This window comes from Zalophus californianus, chromosome 1 (genome assembly GCF_009762305.2).
Source record: "Zalophus californianus isolate mZalCal1 chromosome 1, mZalCal1.pri.v2, whole genome shotgun sequence".
Lineage (NCBI taxonomy): Eukaryota > Metazoa > Chordata > Mammalia > Carnivora > Otariidae > Zalophus > Zalophus californianus.
Genome location: NC_045595.1, coordinates 84,992,852 through 85,015,932, shown reverse-complemented (window position 1 = coordinate 85,015,932; position 23,081 = coordinate 84,992,852). Strand labels below are relative to the sequence as shown.

Below are 23,081 nucleotides of genomic sequence, written 5' to 3'. Positions count from 1 at the left end.
TTAATGCCAGCACAAGGTGACCAGTGGAAGGGAGGAAGAGAGACAGGATGCAGAGGGGCCAGCTAAATTTTCTGGTAATACTACAGAGGGGAGAATAAGAATACTTGAAGTAAGCAAGGGGCAGGGGGGTACAGTGGGCAGAAAATGCTGGAAAAAATGGATAGGTCTTTATATGCAATTAAATTTGAGGAATGGGTGCATATGAGAGAGAAACAGAAAAGCAAAAGAAGACAATAAGAAATTATCAATAAAAATGTTAATGAATTTACATAATAAGGCTAAAGAATACAGCGACTTTTAGTTATTTCTCTGTGGAAGTTTTAAACATAGTTCTGATTTTTATGAAAGCTTTACATGTACACAGTTTCAAAATTCCAATCATCCTAGAATGCTGGTAACGAAAATAGCACTTGCTGTCTCCCACCCCCTATTTCCCAATCCCCAGGGGCACTTGCTTTCTGTTAGCTGATTAAAAAAAAAAAAAAAATTACCTTCCATATTGTGGGAAAAACCATGCCAATGTTATTAACTCTGACTTTAAATATTGTCTACTGACTTCACATTCAAGAAGACAACGCTTTAACGGAGCACTGAAAGCCAACCCTCCGCCAACCTCCACATCCACACATGCACTCCTGGTCTCCCTCCCCTGATGATATTACACCGTAATTCTGGTTAAGTCAACTTTTAGAGTTTTCATTTTTATAACGAGGCAAATATTATCTCACAGCTGAGCTACTACTCCTCCTTTTTCCACAGCCTCCTTTCTTGCCTGGGGTTTATAACTCACGTTTTTCATTTGCCGCATCATGTATATATTTAACACGAGTTTAACCTTAAATACTCTCCCAGTTGTATACATCAATTTTCAAAACTTCAAAAAAATTCTTTAGGTAGTTTTATCCATTTCTTTTCCTCCCTCCCTCTCTTTCTTTCATTTTTTTTTGAGGAAATTTCTCAATTTCTCATGAGCTTTCTGGCCTGTTCCCTCATCCAGGGTTGCCCTTTACCTCTTGTAAGTGTTGTATCTTTATTTCCTAGAGTACCTAGCTTCTTCTTTCTTGCTTTACACCCTTGTTTTGGTGGAGCACATCCTCTAAAAGCTTTATGCAGAGGAGATGAATTTTTTGAAAACCTCTCTGTTTGAAAGATTTACTGTGACAATTAATATTTAGGCTAGGTACAGAATTCCAGGCTGGAAGTACATTTCCCTCAGAAAATTGGGAGCACTGTTCCAGAATATTTTGGCTTCCAGTTAAAAAGTCTCAAACCATTCTAATTCCCATTCTTCTATATGACCTGTTTCTCTTCTCCCCGCCCCCATCTAAATTCATAAGTAATGCACCTTATTTTGCATGCATTTTCATATATAATGGACCCTTTCAATTTAGAAACGCATGTTTTTCTGTTCAATTGGAAATTTCTCTTTAATCGCTTCACTGATGATTTTCTCCCTTCTGTTTTTTGTTTATTCTGTGTTTGTTATTTCTTTCTACTCTCTTTCTATTAAAAGAAATCTCATTATCTAGATGTTGGATCTCCTGGCCTGGTCCTTTAATTTTCTTTATTTTCCAACTCTGTTTTATGTGCTGCTACTTGGGATACTTTCTCAATTTTATATTCCAACCATCTTATTTTCATATTTTAATTTTCAATTAATTTTTTCCTTTTTTAAGATTTCATTTATTTGAGAGAGAGTGAAAGAGGCGTGAGCTTGCACAAGCAGGGGGGAGGGGCAGGAGAAGCAGACTCCCTGCTGAGTGGGGAGCCCAGATGCGGGGCTGGATCCCATGACCTGAGCCGAAGGCAGACCCTCAGCTGAATGAGTCCCTCAGGCGCCCCTAACACTTTTTCCTTTGACTTATGTTTTTCTAGCTCTCTGAGATGTTTCCTCCTCCCTGTGTATTCTTTATGTACTCACAGTTGTTGTTTTTTTTTTTCCTAGTTGCTTGTTTAGATCTCTGCTTTTATTTTGATGCTTTCCTCAAATGTCTGGTGATTTTGGCTATCTGCTCATGTCTAAGAGTGGGCCAGTACAAAGGTAATTTGAAGAACTTTCTGTGCATCGATGGGTGGGTCTGTTAACTCTCAGGTTTACATGAGGATGATCTTGGGTGATCCCTGGGCCTAGATTTTTTAGGCCTTTTCTCTTGGGCTCACTGGATTCCCCCAGAGAAGAATCTCCCTAATTTCTTCTAGAGAGAGGCAGTCTGGTTCTAGTGTTCTGAGAACACTAGAGATGGTAAAAGAACACTGGTGGGCTCCATGTTCACTGAAACTCCCCGAGTCCCTAGTCCAGAGATCTTCCATTTTACCACCTCAAGGATAAATCCTCAACATACTGGCTTGAGACCTGAGTATATAACAGCTTCTTAAATAGACTTTCAACCAGTTCTTATTTTTTACTCTTAACTTTCTCCCTCCCCCTACCAATTTCCATGCAATACCTCGCACTGCCAATTTCTATACTTTTAGGAATTTCATGGGTTATTTCTTGGCTTTCCCCATTATCAATTTTGTATTTAGCTTTCTTGGATCTGCTAATTCAGTTATCATTCATTGATCTGCTTTCCTACTTCCAAAATCTCTGTAATCTCCTTTCTAATTTTCTGTGTCCTGTGTGTTTATGCTAGTTTAATTGGGGTTTCAGGAGCAACAGGGGTAAATGCAGGAGCTCAATATAACATTTCATATCTGATATCCTTAATCACTTCTTTAATGACATTTCTACTCAGCATATGGGCAGGTGAACTGATGGGGAAGAAGAATCTAGGTGAGGAGGCAACTGAGTGGGGAAAGCTGAGGAAGAAGGAGAGATGGGAGGAACCTGGGTGAGAAAACTAGAGAAGTCAATAGTCAGGAAGCCCACCATCTCCTTTTCTCTAATCATCACAGAGAATGACTCTATAGTCAACCTGCAGGACTATTCACAGTATGGTTTGACAGCAACAGATGGACATGGAATCTTGAGTATTTCTGGGTAAGATTCCAGTGATGCATGTAATTTTGGTAGCTTTTGCCCAAAAAAGGTATCCTAGAGTTCCTGAATCATCTGTTGTACTGCCTTCTAGGGCAATGGAAAAATGTGGGATGGGAGTAAGAACATGGAAAGGCAAGATTATGTTATTAGAAGAGAAGACTACTTCCTCCTCTTTATAAAAGGCCAGAATGAGTATGGACTCTTAATTTTGAACAAGGAACAAAATTCACTAGGAGGATAATTACCCTTTCATATCTCTATTCCGGTAGCTGGGTAAATCAAAATAATTTTCAGGCAACCCCCCCTTTTTTTTAAAGATTTTATTTATTTATTTGACAGAGAGAGAGACAGCGAGAGGGAACACAAGCAGGGGGAGTGGGAGAGGGAGAAGCAGGCTTCCCGCGGAGCAGGGAGCCCGATGCGGGGCTCGATCCCAGGACCCTGCGATCACGACCTGAGCCGAAGGCAGACGCTTAATGACTGAGCCACCCAGGTCCCCAAAAAACCCCCTGACATTAAAAAGACAACGTGACACATATTAGAATGGTCAAAATACAAAACAATGTCACTACCAAATGTGGAGCAATACGAACTTTCATTCACTGCTGGTGCTAATGAAAAGTGGTACAGCCATTTTAGAGGACAGTGTAGCAACCATGTTGTGATTTTTTAGGCCTGATCATAGGCAATTACAAAGATATGATAGTTAATTTTATGCGTCAATTTGACTGGCCTATAGGATGCCCAGATAGTTGGTAAAACTTTCGTTCTGGGTGTGTCTGTACGTGTCTGAAGAGATTAGCATTTGATTCAGTGGACTGAGTGACGAGATCTGCCCTCGGTAAGAGTAGGCATCATCCAATCCATTGGGGTCCTGATGGAAGAAAAAGGTGAAGGATCAAGGTGAATCCTCTCTCTCTTCTTGAGCCAGAAGAAGGGCATTTTTCTCCTGCTCTTGGACATCAGATCTCCTGGTCCTTGAGCCTTTGGACTCTGAGACTTGTACGATAGGACCCTTGGTTCTCAGTCCTTCAGACTCAGACTGGATTATAGCACTGGCTATCCTGGTTCTGCAGCGTGCAGATGACTGACTGTAAGACTTCCAGGCCTCCATGACCGTGCAAGGCAATTCCTATAACAAATCTCCTCATATATATCTGCATTTATATTCTATTGGTTCTTTTTTCTCTGGAGAACCCTAATACAAAAAGCTCTACCTGACAAGTCTCACAGGAGAAAACTGTCCAGCCCACATCAGACATGGTGCACAGCCAGTGAACTCTAGTCTCTGAAAGGAGCTGCAGTTAAGGTCTCAGCCAACTTAGCTGGCATGGCCTTTCACATATTTATATTCCTAGCCATGGTGCCTTCATTCCTAAATTTCTTTCTCTGAGGTCTCAGGTGTAGGTCCTTTTCAAGTGCCTCTGCCAGGACCTCCTTATTGGGGTAGGAAAAAGAACTCCTGAAGACACTTTTCCTCATTTGACTTAGTACCCATTTCTTTTCCACTCCTAACCTTTCCACCTCAATCCCCCACACATGCCCCCTAAACTACTGCCACCTCAGGGTCCTTAAACTATCAGAGTCTTTTGTTCAGGGCTCCTTTAACAGTGAGATGCCCCACATATATGCTATCTACCTGACCCTCAACCAGTGTGCCTTCCATGGGTGAAATGGAACAGAGGGAGCTGACAATTTCTCCAGTTTTTGGCTCTTGCTCATATGACAACAGTAAGTGATTAAAGGCTTAACTCTTCCATTTTTGACTTGTTGCTTTAGTTGGCTACTCTAACACCTAACAGCTCCGCTCTTTCTCCTGCCCAGCTCAGCTGAGCTCCTGAAATTTACCATATTATCCAGCAATCATGCTCCTTGGTATTTATGCAAATGAAATGAAAACTTACGTCCACACAAAAACTTGCACACTGATATTTGCAGTGGCCTTATTCATAGTTGCCAAAAGTTGGAAGAAACCAAGATGTCCTTTAGTAGGTGAGTAGATGAACTGTGGTATATCCAGACAATGGAATATTATTCAGAGCTAAACAGAAATGCACTATCAAGCTATGAGAAGACATGGAGGACACTTAAATATATATTACTAAGTGAAAGAAGCTAATCTAAAAAGGCTACCTACTGTATGATTCCAACTATATTGTATTCTGGAAAAGGTAAAACTATGAAGACAATAAAAAGATCAGTGGTTGTCATGGGTTACGGGGATGAACAGGCAGAGTACAGAAGATTTTTACAGCAGGGAAACTATGCAGATAATATAGTATAATGAGGGATAGATGTCACTATACATTTGTCCAAATCTATAGAAGGTACAAATTTGTTGTAAACTAGGGACTTTAAGTGGTAATGATGTGTCATTGTAAGCTCAATTGTAACAAATGTACTACTGTAGTGAGGGGTGTTGATAGTGGGGTAGGCTGTGTGTATGTGGGGGTGGGGGTATCTGGGAATTCTGTACTTTCAACTCAATTTTGCTGCAAACCTAAAACTTCTTTAAAAAGTAAGGTCTGTTTTCTAAAAAAAAAATCTAACTGTAAAAAAAAATGTGCTGGGGCGCCTGGGTGGCTCAGTTGTTGGGCGTCTGCCTTCGGCTCAGGTCATGATCCCAGAGTCCTGGGATCGAGCCCCGCATTGGGCTTCCTGCTCCGCGGGAAGCCTGCTTCTCCCTCTCCCATTCCCCCTGCTTGCGTTCCCTCTCTCACTGTGTCTCTCTCTGTCAAATAAATAAATAAAATCTTTAAAAAAAAAAAAAGTGCTGCTGTGATGTATCAGCTTATGTTAGTGAAATTTTAAAAGATTTTTAAACAAAATATAAAGTAATATAAATGGTATTTGTAATTCAAATCAGTATCATTATATTGATATCCATATCTGAGATGGTCATAAAATGACTGGCAAAATTTAATGTCCGAGGAGGAAGAGAGCTGGCAGTCAGGAAGTGTTTAAACACTCCTTTAAAAATAAAACCACCTTGGGCGCCTGGATGGCTCAGTCGTTAAGCGTCTACTTTCGGCTCAGGTCATGATCCCAGGGTCCTGGGATCCAGCCCCGCGCTGGGCTCCCTGCTCGGCAGGAAGCCTGCTTCTCCCTCTCCCTCTCCCCCTGCTTGTGTTCCCTCTCTCACTGTCTCTCTCTCTGTCAAATAAATGAAATCTTTAAAAAAAATAAGACCACCAATTTGTGTTTTGATAAAAACTCTGTGACACACTGTGATTTAAGAGAGCCTTTGCTTCTTAGTCCCTGAGGTTGGGGAAAGCTTTTCCAGAAAAGACAAATAAATTCAATTTGTAGTTGAAATAAACTGCATTTTGACATCAGTATAATGTTGATCATGCTCTTAATGAGAAAATAGAGAAACAGAAATTCTGGGGTAGGACAGATGGAAACACCGGCAGAGAGACAGGTAATGGCTGAGAAGTTAAGCAGAGATCTAAAGCGAAATGAAAAGGAACAATGTTTGTAAACTATGAAGAAGACACAACTGCCACACCGGGCCAGGCCAAGAGATGGCTAAAGACACTCCTAGAGAAAACCCAGGAAAATGACAGAGCTGTGACATGTTCATGCTGGTTGAAAACACAAGGCAGGAAGTGGGTAGAAGGGCCAAGAAGAAAAGTTTTTCTATTTACCAAGTGTTCAGAGAGAAAGTATATTATAAGAGACCATAAACATTTAAGAGATACTTCCTTTTTTTTTGAATTTTTTTTATTATGTTCAGTTAGCCAACATACAGTAAGTACACCATTAGTTTTTGATGTAGTGTTCAACGATTCATTAGTTGTGTATAACACCCAGTGCTCATTACCACACGTGCCCTCCTTAACAACCCCCACCCCCTGGCCCCGAAACCCTCAGTTTGGTTCCTGGAGTCCAGAGTCTCTCATGATTTGTCTCCCTCATTGGGGAAGGGAGGGAAAACTGAAGGGGAAGAAATCAGTAAGAGACACTTTCTAGTTAGGAAAATCTACTGTTAAATGAAGTTGACTATAGTGTTTTAGTTATTAATACAATGTACAAGACAAAAAGTATGGTATATTGCAAATCAGGGGAAACGTTTTTCTTTGGTACTTGTCAAAAAAAGATTTAAATAGATAGAAAACCAGATGTGAAAAATTTGATGCTAAAAGGTAGACAATGGTTTCTTCACAAAAGCCATATCAAAAAGTGTATTTTAAAAACATCTGAGTTCTTACTCTACGAGCTTCTTGGCACCTGTCTTCTCAGCAGTTACTGCACACATACCCATGCCACCTCCCCAGCGCAGATCTCTGGGGTACCCTTCCATCTGAGATCACCCCAGATACTGAGCGCATGAAGAGCTTCAGATGCCTTGAGGGTTAGGGAAGAATTTTAACACGTGGTTCTGGTCCTGAAGAGCTTACAACCTATTTTTGAAGGTGGGACTAACATACAATAAGGAACAGCATAAGACAGAGTATAATTAAATGCTACACTGCATTGTATTGATTAAAATCGTCTAGGAATACAAAAGTGAGAAATCAGTGTGGGCTAGAATAATTGGGGAAGGTTTGGGAAAAAGCTGCCTTGCCCCAGGCCTGAAAACAGAAGCACAGTTTAGGTAAGGAGAGCGAGGGGAAGGAGAGAACCACATGAGTGACTTTAGTACAGTACAGAGTAAGGCAGTAAAAACAACAGTGTGATGAGAGTATGGCTATTAATAAACTATTGCAGGAGTAATGGTTCATGATTAGATTTCTTTATCTCCTAACCTTTATTAGTGTATATAAGCTTCATCCATATAATCCAGCAAAGAATCCAAAAAACACCTCTTATAACACATAAGAAAATAAACATGTTATGGTTTGATTAAAATGTTTGGGAATAATTCTGTTTCAAAATGGAGACTATGTAATTTTAGTAAAGCAAAGTTTCACTCAAAGAATAGGCATCTGACCATCATTTCAACGGTTAAATTTTAAAATGTGTATAGATAATGTTCATATTATTTTTCCCAATGTGAAATTTTACTTTTTACTTAATAAAATCAAGGTAGGGCTTGAGGAACAGAAAAGACAATGTGAGAAGCAGCCCACCTGTCACTAGCCCTCTGGCCTTGATCTGGCTTCCTAACTTCCAAACATGGAGGCTGGGCTCAATTTCTGAAGCCTCATAAAGATGTTTATAAGAAATCTATTAAGTGGTTGAATACTATACTTGCCTGACTAACTGGATTACTTTTGAAGTGAATGAAAGCTTTGTTCAAGGTATATAAAGAAAATTATAAGAGTACTTTTGTTAAAAAATTAAGTATGAGATGCCAACAGTAGTGAAAGGGGCAGAACAAGAACAAAGGAGGGGCACTAGGATCCAGCTCCACAGACTGACTGTGATTGTTTTAAATTACTTCACTGCCAAGGGCACTGTGTTAGTTTGCTAGAACTGCTGGAACAAAGTGCCTAAAAACTGGAGTTTAAAACCAGAGAATTTACTTTTGAACCGTTCAGGAGGATAGAAGTCGGAAATCAAGGTGCTGACAGGGCCATGCTCCCTCTCAGACCTGCAGGGAAGGACCCTTCCTTGTCTCCTCTAGCTACTAGTGTTGACAGGGCTCGTTCCTTCGTAGGCTCTGAGGGAGAATCTGTTCTATGCTTTCTCCTAGCTTGTGGTGACAGCTAAAAATCCTTGGTGTTCCTTGGCTTGTAGATGTATCATTCCAATCTGTACCTCTGTCTTCATATGGCATTATTCTTCCTGTGTGTCTTCACAGCAGCTTCCCTCTGTGCACGTCTGTGTCCAAATTTGCTTCTTTATATAAGGACACTAGTCATATTGCATTAGGGGCCTGCTCTACTCCACTGTGATTCATCTGGACTAATTATATCTGCAACAAACTATTTCCAAAAAAGTCAAGAGTCTGAGGTACTAGGGGTTAGGATTTCGGCATATCTTCAGATCTCATTATTAGTGCCTGTAAAATCAGAATTTTAGACTAGATGCAGCTAGCCATTTTTCAGGTTATATATCCCTTTGAGAAGAGGCTATAAATTATGTACCCTTGGCCCAGGGAAATGAACATGTACAGAATATTTAGCACAATATCAGGATAATCACAGGCCCTTTGAAGCCCTATGGCGAACCCCTAGGAGGATGCTGTCACTGGAGGAAGGCTCTTTTAGTTTCCCCAAGTGCACCGTTCTTTGAGCTACAAATATATCACCTACGGCTCCAGGAGAATACATGTAATGCCCAGAGCCTCATACAGTGGTATTCAGTTAGGATTTTTTGAATAAATGGGCTTGAAACTACTAGGTATAACTAAACATCACCACTCTGGATGGCCCAGGCAGGGCATCATGATTCAGAAGCCACTGAGATGTAATAAGAAGTTCCATTTGGAACAACGAGGCTGGCAAATTGTCCGCCTTCCTCCTGTCTTTGACCGTGGCCCGAAACGTAAGCTCACTTGCTAGTACTGCCCTGCCACGCACCCCCGGTCTCTTCTGTGTCCTCCTCCTGCTACTACCCTCCCTCTCCATCTCTCCACCTGGGCCCAGGCTGCCCGGAGTTACTGCTGCCCCTGCAACCTCCAGCACTGAGGTGGGCGTGCCATCTTGCTACCGTGATTCTTGATGGAGTGTCCATAAACGACCAAACAAAAATCCCAGCTCCCTTACGATCTCTTGATCTCCTCCCTGACTTACTCTTCCCTAACTGACTTCGACTGTCCTGGCCATACCCAGAACTGCTCCATGTCCTCTTGTGCTCGGATGCTTTTCATTCTTATACTCTACCTCAAATCCCCTTATACTCTGAGTTACCCATAGTCTTTTCCTGGCCATGCTTCCCTCCCCACACATCCCAAACCGTCCTCTTAAATTGTACTCAACCCCCTCCAACCTTCTGCTTCCCTTCAGTTCTGCCTAATGATTTGGACGTGGGCCTCTCTTGGAGCCTAGATCATGGTCTGCCTCCTTGGTATCTTGCCTGGACTGCTGAGCATGGCTCAGAAAATCATAACCTTAAGGCCCGGTGCTATTGCCCACTGTTTGTAGGATAGGATCTTCAACAGCCAGACCAGCTTGTCCTAGTCCATGGTTAACCATCTCTCCCACACTTTCTACAAACCCCTAAAACCCTACCAGGCCTCACTCACAGCAGACAACCTTGCTTCCTCCTGTATCAGACATGGGATTTCCTCACTTCCCATCTTCTCCATCTATAAACTAGACTAATTCTGAAACCTGCCTAGTACCTTCTTCCCGGATCAGCACCAGCTTTTATTCCTGCTCCCCAGCCAGTCTTCTGCAGGACTCCTGACCTCGTTCCATTGCCTCTAAGCCCTTGTTTAATTATTTCACTCAAAAAATGTTTGTCAAGATTACTATGTACTGGGCCCTGTTCTGGATGCTGGGATATGGTAGGGAAACCAAGACGGACAAAATCCGGTCTCTTGCTGGGGGGTAGGGGAGCGGGTGTGAACAACAATAAACAAGTAAAAACTTCAAGTAAACAGGGTAATTTATCTTTTCATAGATCTCATCAATGGAGCAGGGGGAAAATTAGTATTGATCCTTGAGGGACCAATTTAAGACTGATTGAGAAGTAAACCCTCAATCGGTTCTCCCCTGCCTCCAGTGAACCCTGGTCTCATTCTAAAGACAGCCATCCAACCTTCCTTGCCCCTGCACTGATCCCTAGTTACATCTTTCTTCTCTGCTCTGCTGACTTTCTTTAAAGATTACTCTACATGTGCTATCTCCACATTCTTTCCTTTTTATTTAATTGACTTTTTAGTTGAAACTGTAACACAAACAGAAGAAAACGGGAACAACAACAAAACTGTAGGGAAAGCTATTATACTTAACCATCCAGTCACTCCTCAACCTATCATAATCCAGTCTCTGCTTTACCACTCCACTGAACCATTCTGGCAAAGGTATCTGATGAGTGTCCCTCCACAGGGTCAAGTCTGAATGGACATTTCCGGCCTTACCTTTTTATACCTCAGTATTCCCAACCCTCATGACCTCCCTTGGCTCAGACAACACAGTTTTGTGAGGTTACAACACAAGCCCTTCCTTCTCTGGTGCCTTAAACATTGAAGTTAAATGCAGAGTTCCACCTTAGCCCATCTTCTCTTTCTATAAGCACCCACCTTAGGTAGGCTGACCATGTATTTCTTATCATCCTGATGGGACGCCTTTGAGAGTGAAAGAGGGCAGGATTAATAACTACTACTCTTGACTAGCAGGTGTAAACCAAGACTGTCCCAAACAAATCAGGATATACGGTCACCCTATTCTTAGGAGGTCACATCCACTATTACGGTTTTAACTAACACATACCTATTAACCATTTGCAAAACTGAATCTGTAGCCTTGATTCTGACATTGAGCTTTATTTTCCAAATCTTCAGGTTATGATTTCCCACAGATCTCAAATTCAGTAGGGCCAAAACATAATCATTTCCATTCCTAAAACCTGCAAATCCTTGTATTTCCTACCCAAGTTACACATATTACCCAGTCACTCAACTCTCCAAGCTGGGGATTGTTTTAGACCTCTTTCACCCATGGTATTTAGTCACCAAGACATACTGACTTTAGTTTTGAAGATTTCTTTAATCTGCAATTTTCCCCCTGGACTACTGTCATAACCTTTTTTCTGATTTTCTTGCTCTACTCTTGCATCCTTTAAGTCTTTTTGCCACAGTGCCACCAGAGTGATCTAACACTGACTGTACTTTTGCTTTGAATCCTTCAGGAGCTTCCTGTTATCTATAGGATAAAGACTTTCATCATGATCCTATCCCTGTTCACTTTCTTTGGTCTCATAACCTATCAGTCTCCCTTTGCAATCTAATACCAAATGCCTTGTAGACACACACACACACACACACACACACACACACACACACACACACACAATCCCCCATTAAAACTGTTTCTTACTTCCAAGCCTCTGTTCATGCTGTTCTTTCTGCCTGAACTGCAGATCCCCTTATTTAATTTGCCAACATCTATACCATTTTCTCTAGTCACTTACAGCTGGCCCAGAGGGGAGTTCAGTGCCTCTCCTTTATTTTTTTTAAAGATTTTATTTATTTATTTGACAGACAGAGAGAGAGAGCACAAGCAGGGGAAGAGGCAGAGGGAGAGAGAGAAGCAGGCTCTCCGCTGAGCAGGGAGCCCAAGGTGGGGCTCTATCCCGGGACCCTGAGATCTTGACCTGAGCTGAAGGCAGACGCTTAACTGAGCCACCCAGGCGCCCCTCAGTGCCCCTCCTTTAAACTTTCATATTACCTATCCGTATTACCTTTCATATTATCTCAACCACAGCACTGGATATGTTAGTTTAAAATTAATTATGTCAGTCTTTCCTACTAGTTGAAAAACTTCTTGAGCATAGGGGCAATGGCCCTTAAATATTTAACGGTCATCCTACTTTTAGGAGACCTCATCCACTGTTCTGGATTCATCCAAGCAAATGAAAATAAACTGGTCTAAATACTGAAATGAATATACAACTTCATTATCCCTGCATTTTTCCACATGTGCCCATATGTTTTATAACATCAATAGACGGACTGAAAATGTGTAAGGGCTTCAGCAGCCAACAATTTCCCTGTTTTATGAAATTAATTTTAAAAAGTAGATCTTAGCATAGGAGACAGGATTAAATTTTTTAAAAAATATATAGTTGGGATACACCAAAGTTAAGAAAAGAGCAAATACCTAATTGTTTAAGACTACAGAAAATCAAAATACATTTCAACAGTTGTTTGAATTGGAAAATTCTGTGAAAAGATTATCCTAAACCATTTTTTTAATAAAAGAGGCTACTCATTCCTTTTGCTTTTTATTATTTGTATTAAAAAATTCATACTACTTTAAAATGAGAGATTAGTATCCAAATATTCTAAAATCTAGTATCCATCAAATCTACCCAAACATCTTTCTCTACTTTCCAGATGTTAGCTCTTATGATTTCCATGTTCTTATATGATTAGCTCTGACTTAGAAAGAAGGAACTTTTCACTTAGTCTGTCAAAACCCAAACTCTTTGACCTTCAAGGCACAGAAAAAACCCACAACTTTTGGATAAAATGTGGTGCTCCTGTCACTTACTCATTCAAGTAATTTTTGGGGAATTAAAACAGTATAATCTAAAATTTTAAAGAATATTATTAGTGTCCCCAGAGGCACAACAAGAGCATCTGGCGCCACTGGTATTCAGTGAACAAATAAAGAGAAGCACACAGCAGTGTAACAGTCAAGATTATGAATGACTCCAAACAGTTTATGTTCTTCTGACAAACTCCTACTCCTGAGAGTTCTCTTTTTTTAATTTCCTATTTAATCATCACTTTGTGCAATCTTCCTAATTATATTTTGGCTTACAAATCTTGTTTTGTGAACAGTGATTATTTTTCTGAGAAGGAAAACAATTTGAGGTCTTTCAAAATTTAAAACATGCTCTGATATTTTCTTCAAGCCGAAGATTATCAGACTACCCCAAACAGACAGGCACTGGCTTTCCAGCGATGGCAAGCATCCTAAGGTAGATCTCATGAGATAGGAATGTGTCTACCATTTGGCAATCTACTGAGAAATACATTTGGCCAAAATATAACTGAGAAGAAGTTAAAATATCTTTAAATGTAATATTTATTTTTTATTGGCAAGTTGTTGATACTATAAAAATAGCTCCAATCTCCTGATAAATATCTTTGAATACTCCCTACCTGTCAGAAGGTGGAGCTCTAAACATATCTGAAATACAGGCTTTTTAGTTGAGTGTTTCACAAATGGGTGTAATGAGGAGATTACAGCAGGAGTAAGGTCTTTAGAAAAATGGCTCTGAAGAATATTCCAATTCTCTCAGGATAAAATCACCCACATCTCCCGATATGTACATAGTTAACTAACAAAAAAGATATTTAGCATGCTCCTTTGAAACTTCAATATATTACCTACCATGAAAATGTAGGCACAGTAATTCAGAGTAAGAGAATAAGTATATTTAAAAGATAAAACATTAAAAAACTCAGGACCACCTACTTGGACACAGGCAAGGTCGTGACACTTACAAGCATCTCGGATGTAGAGCAACATGGCTGTGAAGACGTAATCCACTAACCCCAGGCTGAGACCGTCTGCAAACAAGGCGTCCCAGACCACCAGAAGGTCCTGCAGGGGGAACTCTCGTCCAAACAGCAGCCGGACCCACCGTCTGCAAAGGGTCGAAACCAAAATTCAGAAATGAGTACTTCTGAAAGTAATATAAAAAGGAATCATTTTCTCCTACACTTGTGAAAAAAACTGCAATTTTTAACTGATCACACTGAGTCAATATTATATATCAAATATATAATACGGTAAAATCCAAGTTTTAAGCTTTCAAATGAATTTTGTAATTTTATAACTGGGCCACAATCATTCAAGTTTATTCCTGTAAGTCTAAAGCACTAGCATGATATTTGAAAAGGGTAGAAATCTTTCATATTTAACACAAATCCCAAATCTCAAGAGGCAAAGAAGAAAATGAATGCACAGTGGTCTGACAGTTGCCTCACAGATAAGGTTAGGAATTAAAAAATAAAATTTTCCAAAATTTTATGATCACTACTGATTTTGTCGTTGTTGTTGTTAACTGGACTTTTGCAAATAACTGTACAACAAATTAACTATAACCAAGAAGAAAACTGCATTCTCACATTTCACTCTTATTTTAAAATATTCATTTTAAAATGAAATGTGGGAAAAAACAGTAGATAGATAGATAGATATAGTCAAGGGTAGACAGTTATTTCAAATGAAACAAACAGTAATACTTTATTTTTAACTTTAGAATAGATATACTTTATTAGTGAGGTTATCTTTTGAGGGCTGTTTTTAAAAACAGAGTCACTTCTATGGCCAGGAAAATTGGGTACCTATGCTATAAGCACATATAGGCAACTTATAAGAATACTAAACAAGGTCTGTATATAATTATATGTCATAAACAGGTATACTTCAAACTTTCAACAAACATCAAGCTACTCATAATTCTTATAAGAAAATTAAAATAAATCACTTTGATATCCATTTTAAATCCATTTATTTCTAATTCTATATAACATGGCTACAATTTCCTTACACAAACCTTTCTACAGGAATTTCAGCTAGAATTCTATGTGGTTCTGGCATATAACAAAGAATCAAAAATTCCAAAATTTCTAGTACACCAAGTAGTACAGAAGAGAGGGAATTCTTTAAAAATTAGTTAAAAGAGATGACCCCTTTGCAAAATTAGAAACCAAATATAACCATCTGTGGGGTTAAAGTGAGCACTTATTCCCCTCCACACCTCAGAATTCAATTACTTTCTTCAGGGAGTGTCATATTTAAGGAGAAATCAAAGCTGTGACAATATAGTGTAGAATCATACAAATGTATCACAGTTATTAGGAACCATATACTATATAATCAAATACTAAAGTTCTTTCATTCATATTATCAAATTAATCAACAGATTAATTAAATTGTATTTTTAATTACATCTTAAATTATGATACTCAATTTTTCAGGAAAAAGAAATTTAATGCCTAAGTAACATTTATCTTTTTAAAAATGTTAAGAGTATCATTTACAATTTTTATTTATCTTTCAATTCTTACTCCACTGCTAATATGAGGGTGACTAAAACAAAATATTTTTTTGGTCTAATATTGCCTGCATTTATGTGGCTTAGGGAGAAGTATTCTTTCTCTACACACTTTTAATTCTTTCAAATTACAAATGCCAACATTTACTATTTAAAGAAGTACAAAAATATCTCTAAATTACATAGGATATTTTTAATGACAAAGAATTAACTGGTCTTGCAAGGAGTACCAGGGGAACCAGAGAATGGGCAAATCAAAAAGTACCTGGATTAAACCATTCTATGCATCTGTTTAAAGGATCTTTAAACTGATAATTATATCTGATTAAATGACTAAAAGAGAATGTGGTCATTTATAGTTATTCAACTGATACAAAAGGGAAGAAAAATTCTTCAGCGAAAAAAAATGATGAGGATCTAAAGTGTAACATGTTGACCGTAGTTGGTAACACTATACTGCATAATTAAAATTTGCCAAGAGAACTAAAATATTCTCACCATAAATGAATGAATGAATGAATAAAATGTGTGAGGTGATGGATGTGCTAATTAACAAAATGGAAGGAATCCTTTCACAATGTACACATATATCAAATCATTACAATGTACACTTTAAATATCTTACAATTTTATTTGTCAATTATACTTCAATAAAGCTGAAAAATAAAATAATTAAGAATTATCTTGGTTCGGGCGCCTAGGTGGCTCAGTTGGTTGAGTGTCTGCCTCAGGCTCAGGTCATGATCCCGGGGGTGGGGGAGGTTATCCTGGGATGGAGTCCTGCATGGGGCTCCCTGCTCAGCGGGAAGCCTGCTTTTCCCTTTGCCTCTGCCCCTCCCCCAGCTTGTTCTCTCTCTCTCTCTCTCCCTCCCTCCCTCAAATAAATAAAGAAAGAATTATCTTGGTTTAATAGGCAAATTTTAGCAGTTTCAAAATAGAAAATTCTGACATTTAACTGATCCTTCTTGGTTCGAATCTGGATATCAATACAAAATTCAAGAATTACACCTATATAATGGTAGCTACACACTTGAGGTGAGCATAGCATAATGTGTAAACTTGTCGAATCACCATGAAACTAATGTAGCATTGTGTGTCAACTATACTCAACTCAAAGAATTAAAAAAAAAAAAAAAAAAGAATCACACCTATAAAATTGCACTGTGCCTTGAACTCACTCTTTTCATTCATGGAGGTTATTTTAATAAGTAAATTTGAATAAGCCCATTCATGTAACTAAGGCTGGTGTTTCCTGAAAGGCATTTTTTTGCTTAGCCTTCTTTTTTTTTTTTTTTAAAGATTTGATTTATTTATTTGACAGAGAGAGAGAGAGAGAGAGAGACAGCGAGAGAGGGAACACAAGCAGGGGGAGTGGGAGAGGGAGAAGCAGGCTTCCTGCCGAGCAGAGCCCAATGTGGGGCTCTATCCCAGGACCCTGGATCATGACCTGAGCCAAAGGCAGATGTTTAACAACTGAGACACCCAGGCGCCCCTTTGCTTAGCCTTCTTATGTGTGTGTGTGGGGGGGGGGGAATTTTCTGTGTGTTTTTCCTGCTACCTCCCATTGAAAGCAAAATGACTTTTGAGAAAAGCTGACATCTATCATGCTAAAATAGACATCATTTAGCAAAGAAAAAAAACTGATGAAGGTTAATATTCACCACAGAGAATACAATACCATCTTTTTGCCCCTTACTTAAAGCCCAAAGTCCTCAGATTTTCTTATGGACAATCACAGCTTTGGTTTCATCACAGATGGTGCTTCAAGAGGAAAGAAAAGAAAAGAAAAGAGAAAAGAAAAAGAAAAGAAAAGAAAAAAGAAAAGAAAAGAAAAGAAAGAAGGGAGGGAGGGAAGGAGGGAGGAAGGAAGGAAGGAAGGAAATAAAGAAAAAGAAAGAAAGAGAAAGAAAGAAAGAGAAAGAAAGAAAAAGGAGGGAGGGAGGGAAGAAGGAAGAAAGAGAGAGGGATGGAGGGAGGGAAGAAGGAAGGGAGAAAGAAAAGAGAAGAAAGAAAAAAATAGCCCCCTCCTTTTAAAGAAATTATGTATTTCCGGGTGCCTGGGTGGCTCAGTTGGTTAAGCAACTGCCTTCGGCTCAGGTCATGATCCTGGAGTCCCAGGATCGAGTCCCGCATTGGGCTCCCTGCTCAGCAGGGAGTCTGCTTCTCCCTCTGACCCTCTTCCCTCTCGTGCTCTCTATCTCATTCTCTCTCTCAAATAAATAAATAAAATCTTTAAAAAAAATTAAAAAAAATAAAGAAATTATGTATTTCCTATTATTTCTACAACAAAACACCCAGTTACTGCTCAAACTCATGCAACTTTCCTGCTGCTTGGGGTTTTGTTAGCTTAGCTTAAAAAATGACCCCACAGATACATATATGCAGCAATCTCCACTGCAGTACTATCAAGGAGGGAGAACTGCAAATATCTAGTAATCTACATTGAATAAAACATATCATCAAAACTACACACAACATAAGTCTTCAGTACTTTTATATTTAATGTGTAATCTATGATGTGCTGCTTTATAAATGTTTCACATTGCTTTATTTTTGAAGTTTCACCTTGCCAAGTACACTGCTAAATAATTCCAGGGCAAGGACCAAATTCTGTGTGTGTGTGTGTGTGTGTGTGTGTGTGTGTGTGTGTGTGTGAGAGAGAGAGAGAGAAAGAGATGGAGACAGAGAAAGATCCAGAAAGTTCTTTGTAAAGAGCTCTGTATACTTTGCTAAGTGCTCTATGTGTTTACCAAGGTCTTGATAAACTCACTGTGAAGCCACCTGTCATGCTACTGAGAGGCAAAGGTGCAGCTAAATTGAAAGTACAGGCAGTGATCTTGTTAGTGGCAACATAAAAATAATTCAGGAAGTGGAAAAAAAAAAACAGAAACACATAAGGAAAAAAAATTTATTATTAGATACTTGGCATGTTCCTTTTATATAAGACTGTTATACATGCAAGGATATAAAATTAAAGCAAAACACAGTTTCCTGTATTTTATATGTGATTATAGGAAAATTAAAACCAAATTCTCAAAATATTTAAGCAGTACTGTATGACTAATGGAAAGCTTTGGGACCAACAATGACCTTATCAATAATTTAATCATTTTAATCCCTACTGGATTTAGTTCATACATATATTCACCACACACAAAATTTCCTGTGCTATTTTGGGCTTTCGTCATTGAGCTTAAAAGCCAAGGAAAAATTCCGTTCTTTATGGAATGAGTTACCAACAGAAATTATTTCAGTAAGCTTTTGTATTCTTAGAAAGGAAAACTTACTCGAAGAAATGAGGTCTTATAAAGAAGTCACTCCTAAAATTAACATGCTTTTATTGCAGTTAAAAATATTTAGCGCAAGTTTAACTTACACTTAAGGGTAGCATTAAGGCTTTCTTTTCCCCTTAAAGATAGCTTCAGTTTAATTGCTTGATACTATTAATCTTGCTTTATGTTTGTTACACCTGCAGATTGCAATGCTCATAACTGTACAAATTTTATCTCTTGTGATAATGCAATAATTCATATTTTACCAGACCTACTTAGTAATTAAAATCTACACAAACAAAAAAAGACCATCTGAGGTATTAAATCTAATAATAAACCACCGAAAGATAGGGCTGTTTCTACGTCTGCACTTATACCACTATTCTCAATTTAAAATTTCTGTGTAATTAAGCTGCTATCCCCCCAGGGGATCAGTAACTCCTGATGGTATTATTGCTTGGTGAATGACCCAAACACCAAGAGAAATCCATTTTTTTAGCAGTTAATGAAAATGACCAATTTGAGGTTCAACTAAACATAGCCTTCATCCAACATGGCTGTGTAGGTTATATATGCAGAAAGAAACAATATATCTTCATTTCCTTTTCCTTTAATGACTCTTTAGTAAGATATAGGCATAGCCAGCTTAGAAGAACAAGTAAAATAAAAAAGGTACGTTCAATTTAATTTAACAAACATTATAAGGGCATCTTAAGCAACCTGTGACCACAAAATGATAGCACTGGTAAGCACACTGGAACACAAGAGAGCAATGTTAGATTTTTGTTTAATGATATTAATTTTGCTTTTTTGCCTCTGTTCACTTGGACTTTTCCAAGCTAACAATTAATATTTAAATAACCCATGCAGGGTAGAAAATAAACACAGAATCCAAATTCTGTATTAATATCAGGGGAAAACAAGAGCAAGCCAGAGTGTTCATCTCTGTGGTTGCTAGTTCATTGATGAAGTTGAGGTTCTTCTTATATTGCATTCCTTTGTACTCAGTTCTTTTTAAATTAATTTACCCTGAGTTTTCCTTTATATCAACTCTGTGAAAATAGTCTTAAAATTAAAACCAAATATTGCAGTTATTATAATTAGGGTCACAAGGCATTCTCATCTTTAATTCTTATGTCTTTGCAGAACAGAACTACAAAAGATAGAAGCCAAAATAAAGTATTTTTTCCAATTTCACATTCTTCTTCTTCTAACAGTGCTGCAGAATACATTATTGGAAGATGCTTAGCCTATTTACGATTTTTTTTTCTTTCTTTACCTAGTACTATTTCAATTCAGTCTTCTTAAAAAATGGGATCCGCATGTATTACAGGAAGATCTGAATACTTCAAGTCCTTTAACCTCTGCTTCAAAAATAGAAGGAACTGAAAGTTTGAATTAGTTATTATCTTTACAGAACTCAAATTTGCTTTCTATGTGCTCCTTGTAATCCATGGACTGAACCCAGCTTGAATTTAGCTTTCTGGGAACACATGTTAAACTTAGTTTAACCTCCACAGGGTATGTACATGAACTGTTAAAAATATGTTTTTGACTTTGGGGAAAATTCTCTATTCCTTTCAGAGGGCAGTACATAGCCCTTTATTAAGGAAGGTTTCTTATTCTAAAAATAAGTTCCTAATAATTACCACCCATTTCTACTGTAATTTATTCTCTTTGGCAAATGTTTGAAGCTGTTTTGTCAGAACAACTGTAATACACCCTTTGCAAAAATAGTTTGAATGGATTCAACAGATCTGTACCTCTGAAACAAATAATGCAATATATGTTAAGAAAAAAAAAAAGAAGAAGAAGATAGCAGGAGGGGAAGAATGAAGGGGGGGAAATTGGAGGGGGAGACAAACCATGAGGGACCATGGACTCTGAAAAACACACTGAGGGTTCTAGAGGGGAGGGGGGTGGGGGGATGGGTTAGCCTGGTGATGGGTATTAAAGAGGGCACGTTCTGCGTGGAGCACTGGGTGTTATGCACAGACAATGAATCATGGAACACTACATCAAAAACTAATGATGTAATGTATGGTGATTAACATAACAATAAAAAAAATTTAAAGGAAAAATAGTTTGAATGGAAAACAGAGCTTGTGCATCTATGTTTTCATGAGAATGCTGAGCATAGAAGATGACCATCATATGTTTAGAAGCTGTATAATCTGAATATTTTCTCTTTCTCTCTCACACACACAAATACACACACACACACACACACACCCCCCTCTTTTAAATGTATACCTGCTATTTGGTTTACAAGTATGGTATTTCAAGGACTAGTAATTTTAGGATGTGTGACTTACCAGCAAATTCAAATAAAGCTAGTAAAAGATGGTATTCCTTCAATATAGATTTAGTTGTATGAATAGGATGTGCTCTCTTTGAGAATCCTATTGCATATTCCAACCAGTATGCAGTTAGAATCTTAGCCCTGCTTTGAGAGGACTATGGGAGTAAAAGCTGCTGAGAACTGATTTTTCTATCCTGTCACTTACTTTGGCCCCACTAGTAGTGAGCTGCTACTGGACATCTCCTTGAGAAATTACTTGGAAGCCCCTACTGCCTATAAATAACAACATGAAGAATTAATGGACAGTTGGTGGTTATGTTGGGAAAATTAATTTTAGGCTCTGTGAATACCAGTCTTTATTAATACTACAGATAATTTTTACTTCTAGAAAGTCACTAAATAGGCTTTGTTCTGTCATTTTACCTTAGGAAAGGGAATTATGATCAAATCAGTCTTCTAAAAGAGCATACAGATAATTGCTAAAAATAATTGCTCCTATCCTCCCTAATCTGAAACTCATTAAAAAACAAAACTGTGTGACTTTATTTTTTTTTAAATTGTCATAGACCATTTCAAATACCAATGGGATCTTAACCTCTCTGAGTAACACTTTTCAAATTCCTCTGCATAAATCTCCTAATGCATTTACACACATTGTTAGAAGAAGTGACCTCAGGCATAACACTAAGCTGAAAAGTACCAGGATCCATGTGATTCAGAATGGAGGGAAGACCAGGAATCTGTAGGCTGGTAATAGGTCATCAAGAAAGGCAGACTGAACCCATTCCTAAAAGGCAACAATGTTGGCTGTTTCCTTTTGACTTCTTATCACTTATCTATAGCTGTAAACAGCCTCTGGGATTCGTTTTAGTGGCTCTGTCTTCCTTCTTTTCTTCCCAATCCCATAAGTCACCCTGACCCTGCCTGGCTGCTCAGAGGCTAGGACAGGTACTTCACGTAGGGTTGATGTTTGGAGGTTCCATTATCGATTGGTGTCACTGCTTCCTAATTATGTTTTCCAGAGATAAAGGTGCTGATAAGCAAATTCCAGCTGAAGGGTTACTGATGGTTTGGTTTGGCTTCTCTTCCTTCTCTAGCAGATCACAAGCTCCTTGGGGTTATTTGGTATTAGACATAACGTAGGGGATTAACAAATGTTTATTAAATTAATATGAATCCTCCTCCCCTGTCAGCTCTTCTTAATGAGGGGTCTTCTTGATCTTGACCCTACATCCTTAATCTCTCGCAGGTTTCCTAGTTGCTAAGCAGATGTTTCCCTAAATTTTTCATCTCTGTAGATATCCCTGGACACAAACATTAAGTAGTAAGTGATCACACCCATGTAAGAATTGATCAAGGCCTCCTAAAGCTTCTTGGACCTCTCCCTACATTTCCTGAACTCTGGCTCCCTGCTCGCTCATATCTTAGATGCTCCTCAGCTGGACCCTGTTTCTACTAAGACCATGCTACTCAAAGTATGATCCTAAGACCATCATCTCTTGGGAGCTTGTTAGAATTGCAGACTCCTAGGCCCCTAATATAATCTTACTGAAATCAGAATCTTCATTTTAATAAGACCTCGAGGGGATCTGTGTGCATATTAAAGTTTGAGAAGCGCTGGCCTAGGAGACAGATTCCTGTCTCCTGCCCATTTTTTTTTTTTTAAGATTTTATTTATTTATTTGAGAGAGAGAATGAGAGAGAGAGAGAGAGAGAGCATGAGAGGGGGGAGGGTCAGAGGGAGAGGCAGATTCCCCGCTGAGCAGGGAGCCCGATGCGGGACTCGATCCCGCGACTCCAGGATCATGACCTGAGCCCAAGGCAGTCGCTTAACCAACTGAGCCAGCCAGATGCCCTGTTTCCTGCCCATTTTAAGGTGCCAGCTGTCAGAGCTCCTAAA

General features: G+C 38.8%; 1 protein-coding gene across 10 annotated transcripts in view; it reads right to left on the bottom strand.

The window, feature by feature from the left end:
• TBC1D5 (TBC1 domain family member 5) overlaps positions 1 to 23,081 on the bottom strand; it is a 579,609-nt gene that overhangs the window by 139,124 nt on the left and 417,404 nt on the right. For all 10 annotated transcript variants that reach the window (XM_027583569.2, XM_027583568.2, XM_027583571.2 and 7 more), the window contains one exon: positions 14,049 to 14,191. In XM_027583569.2, coding sequence (XP_027439370.1) covers positions 14,049 to 14,191 — 143 coding nt within the window. The remainder of the gene's footprint in view (positions 1 to 14,048; positions 14,192 to 23,081) is intronic.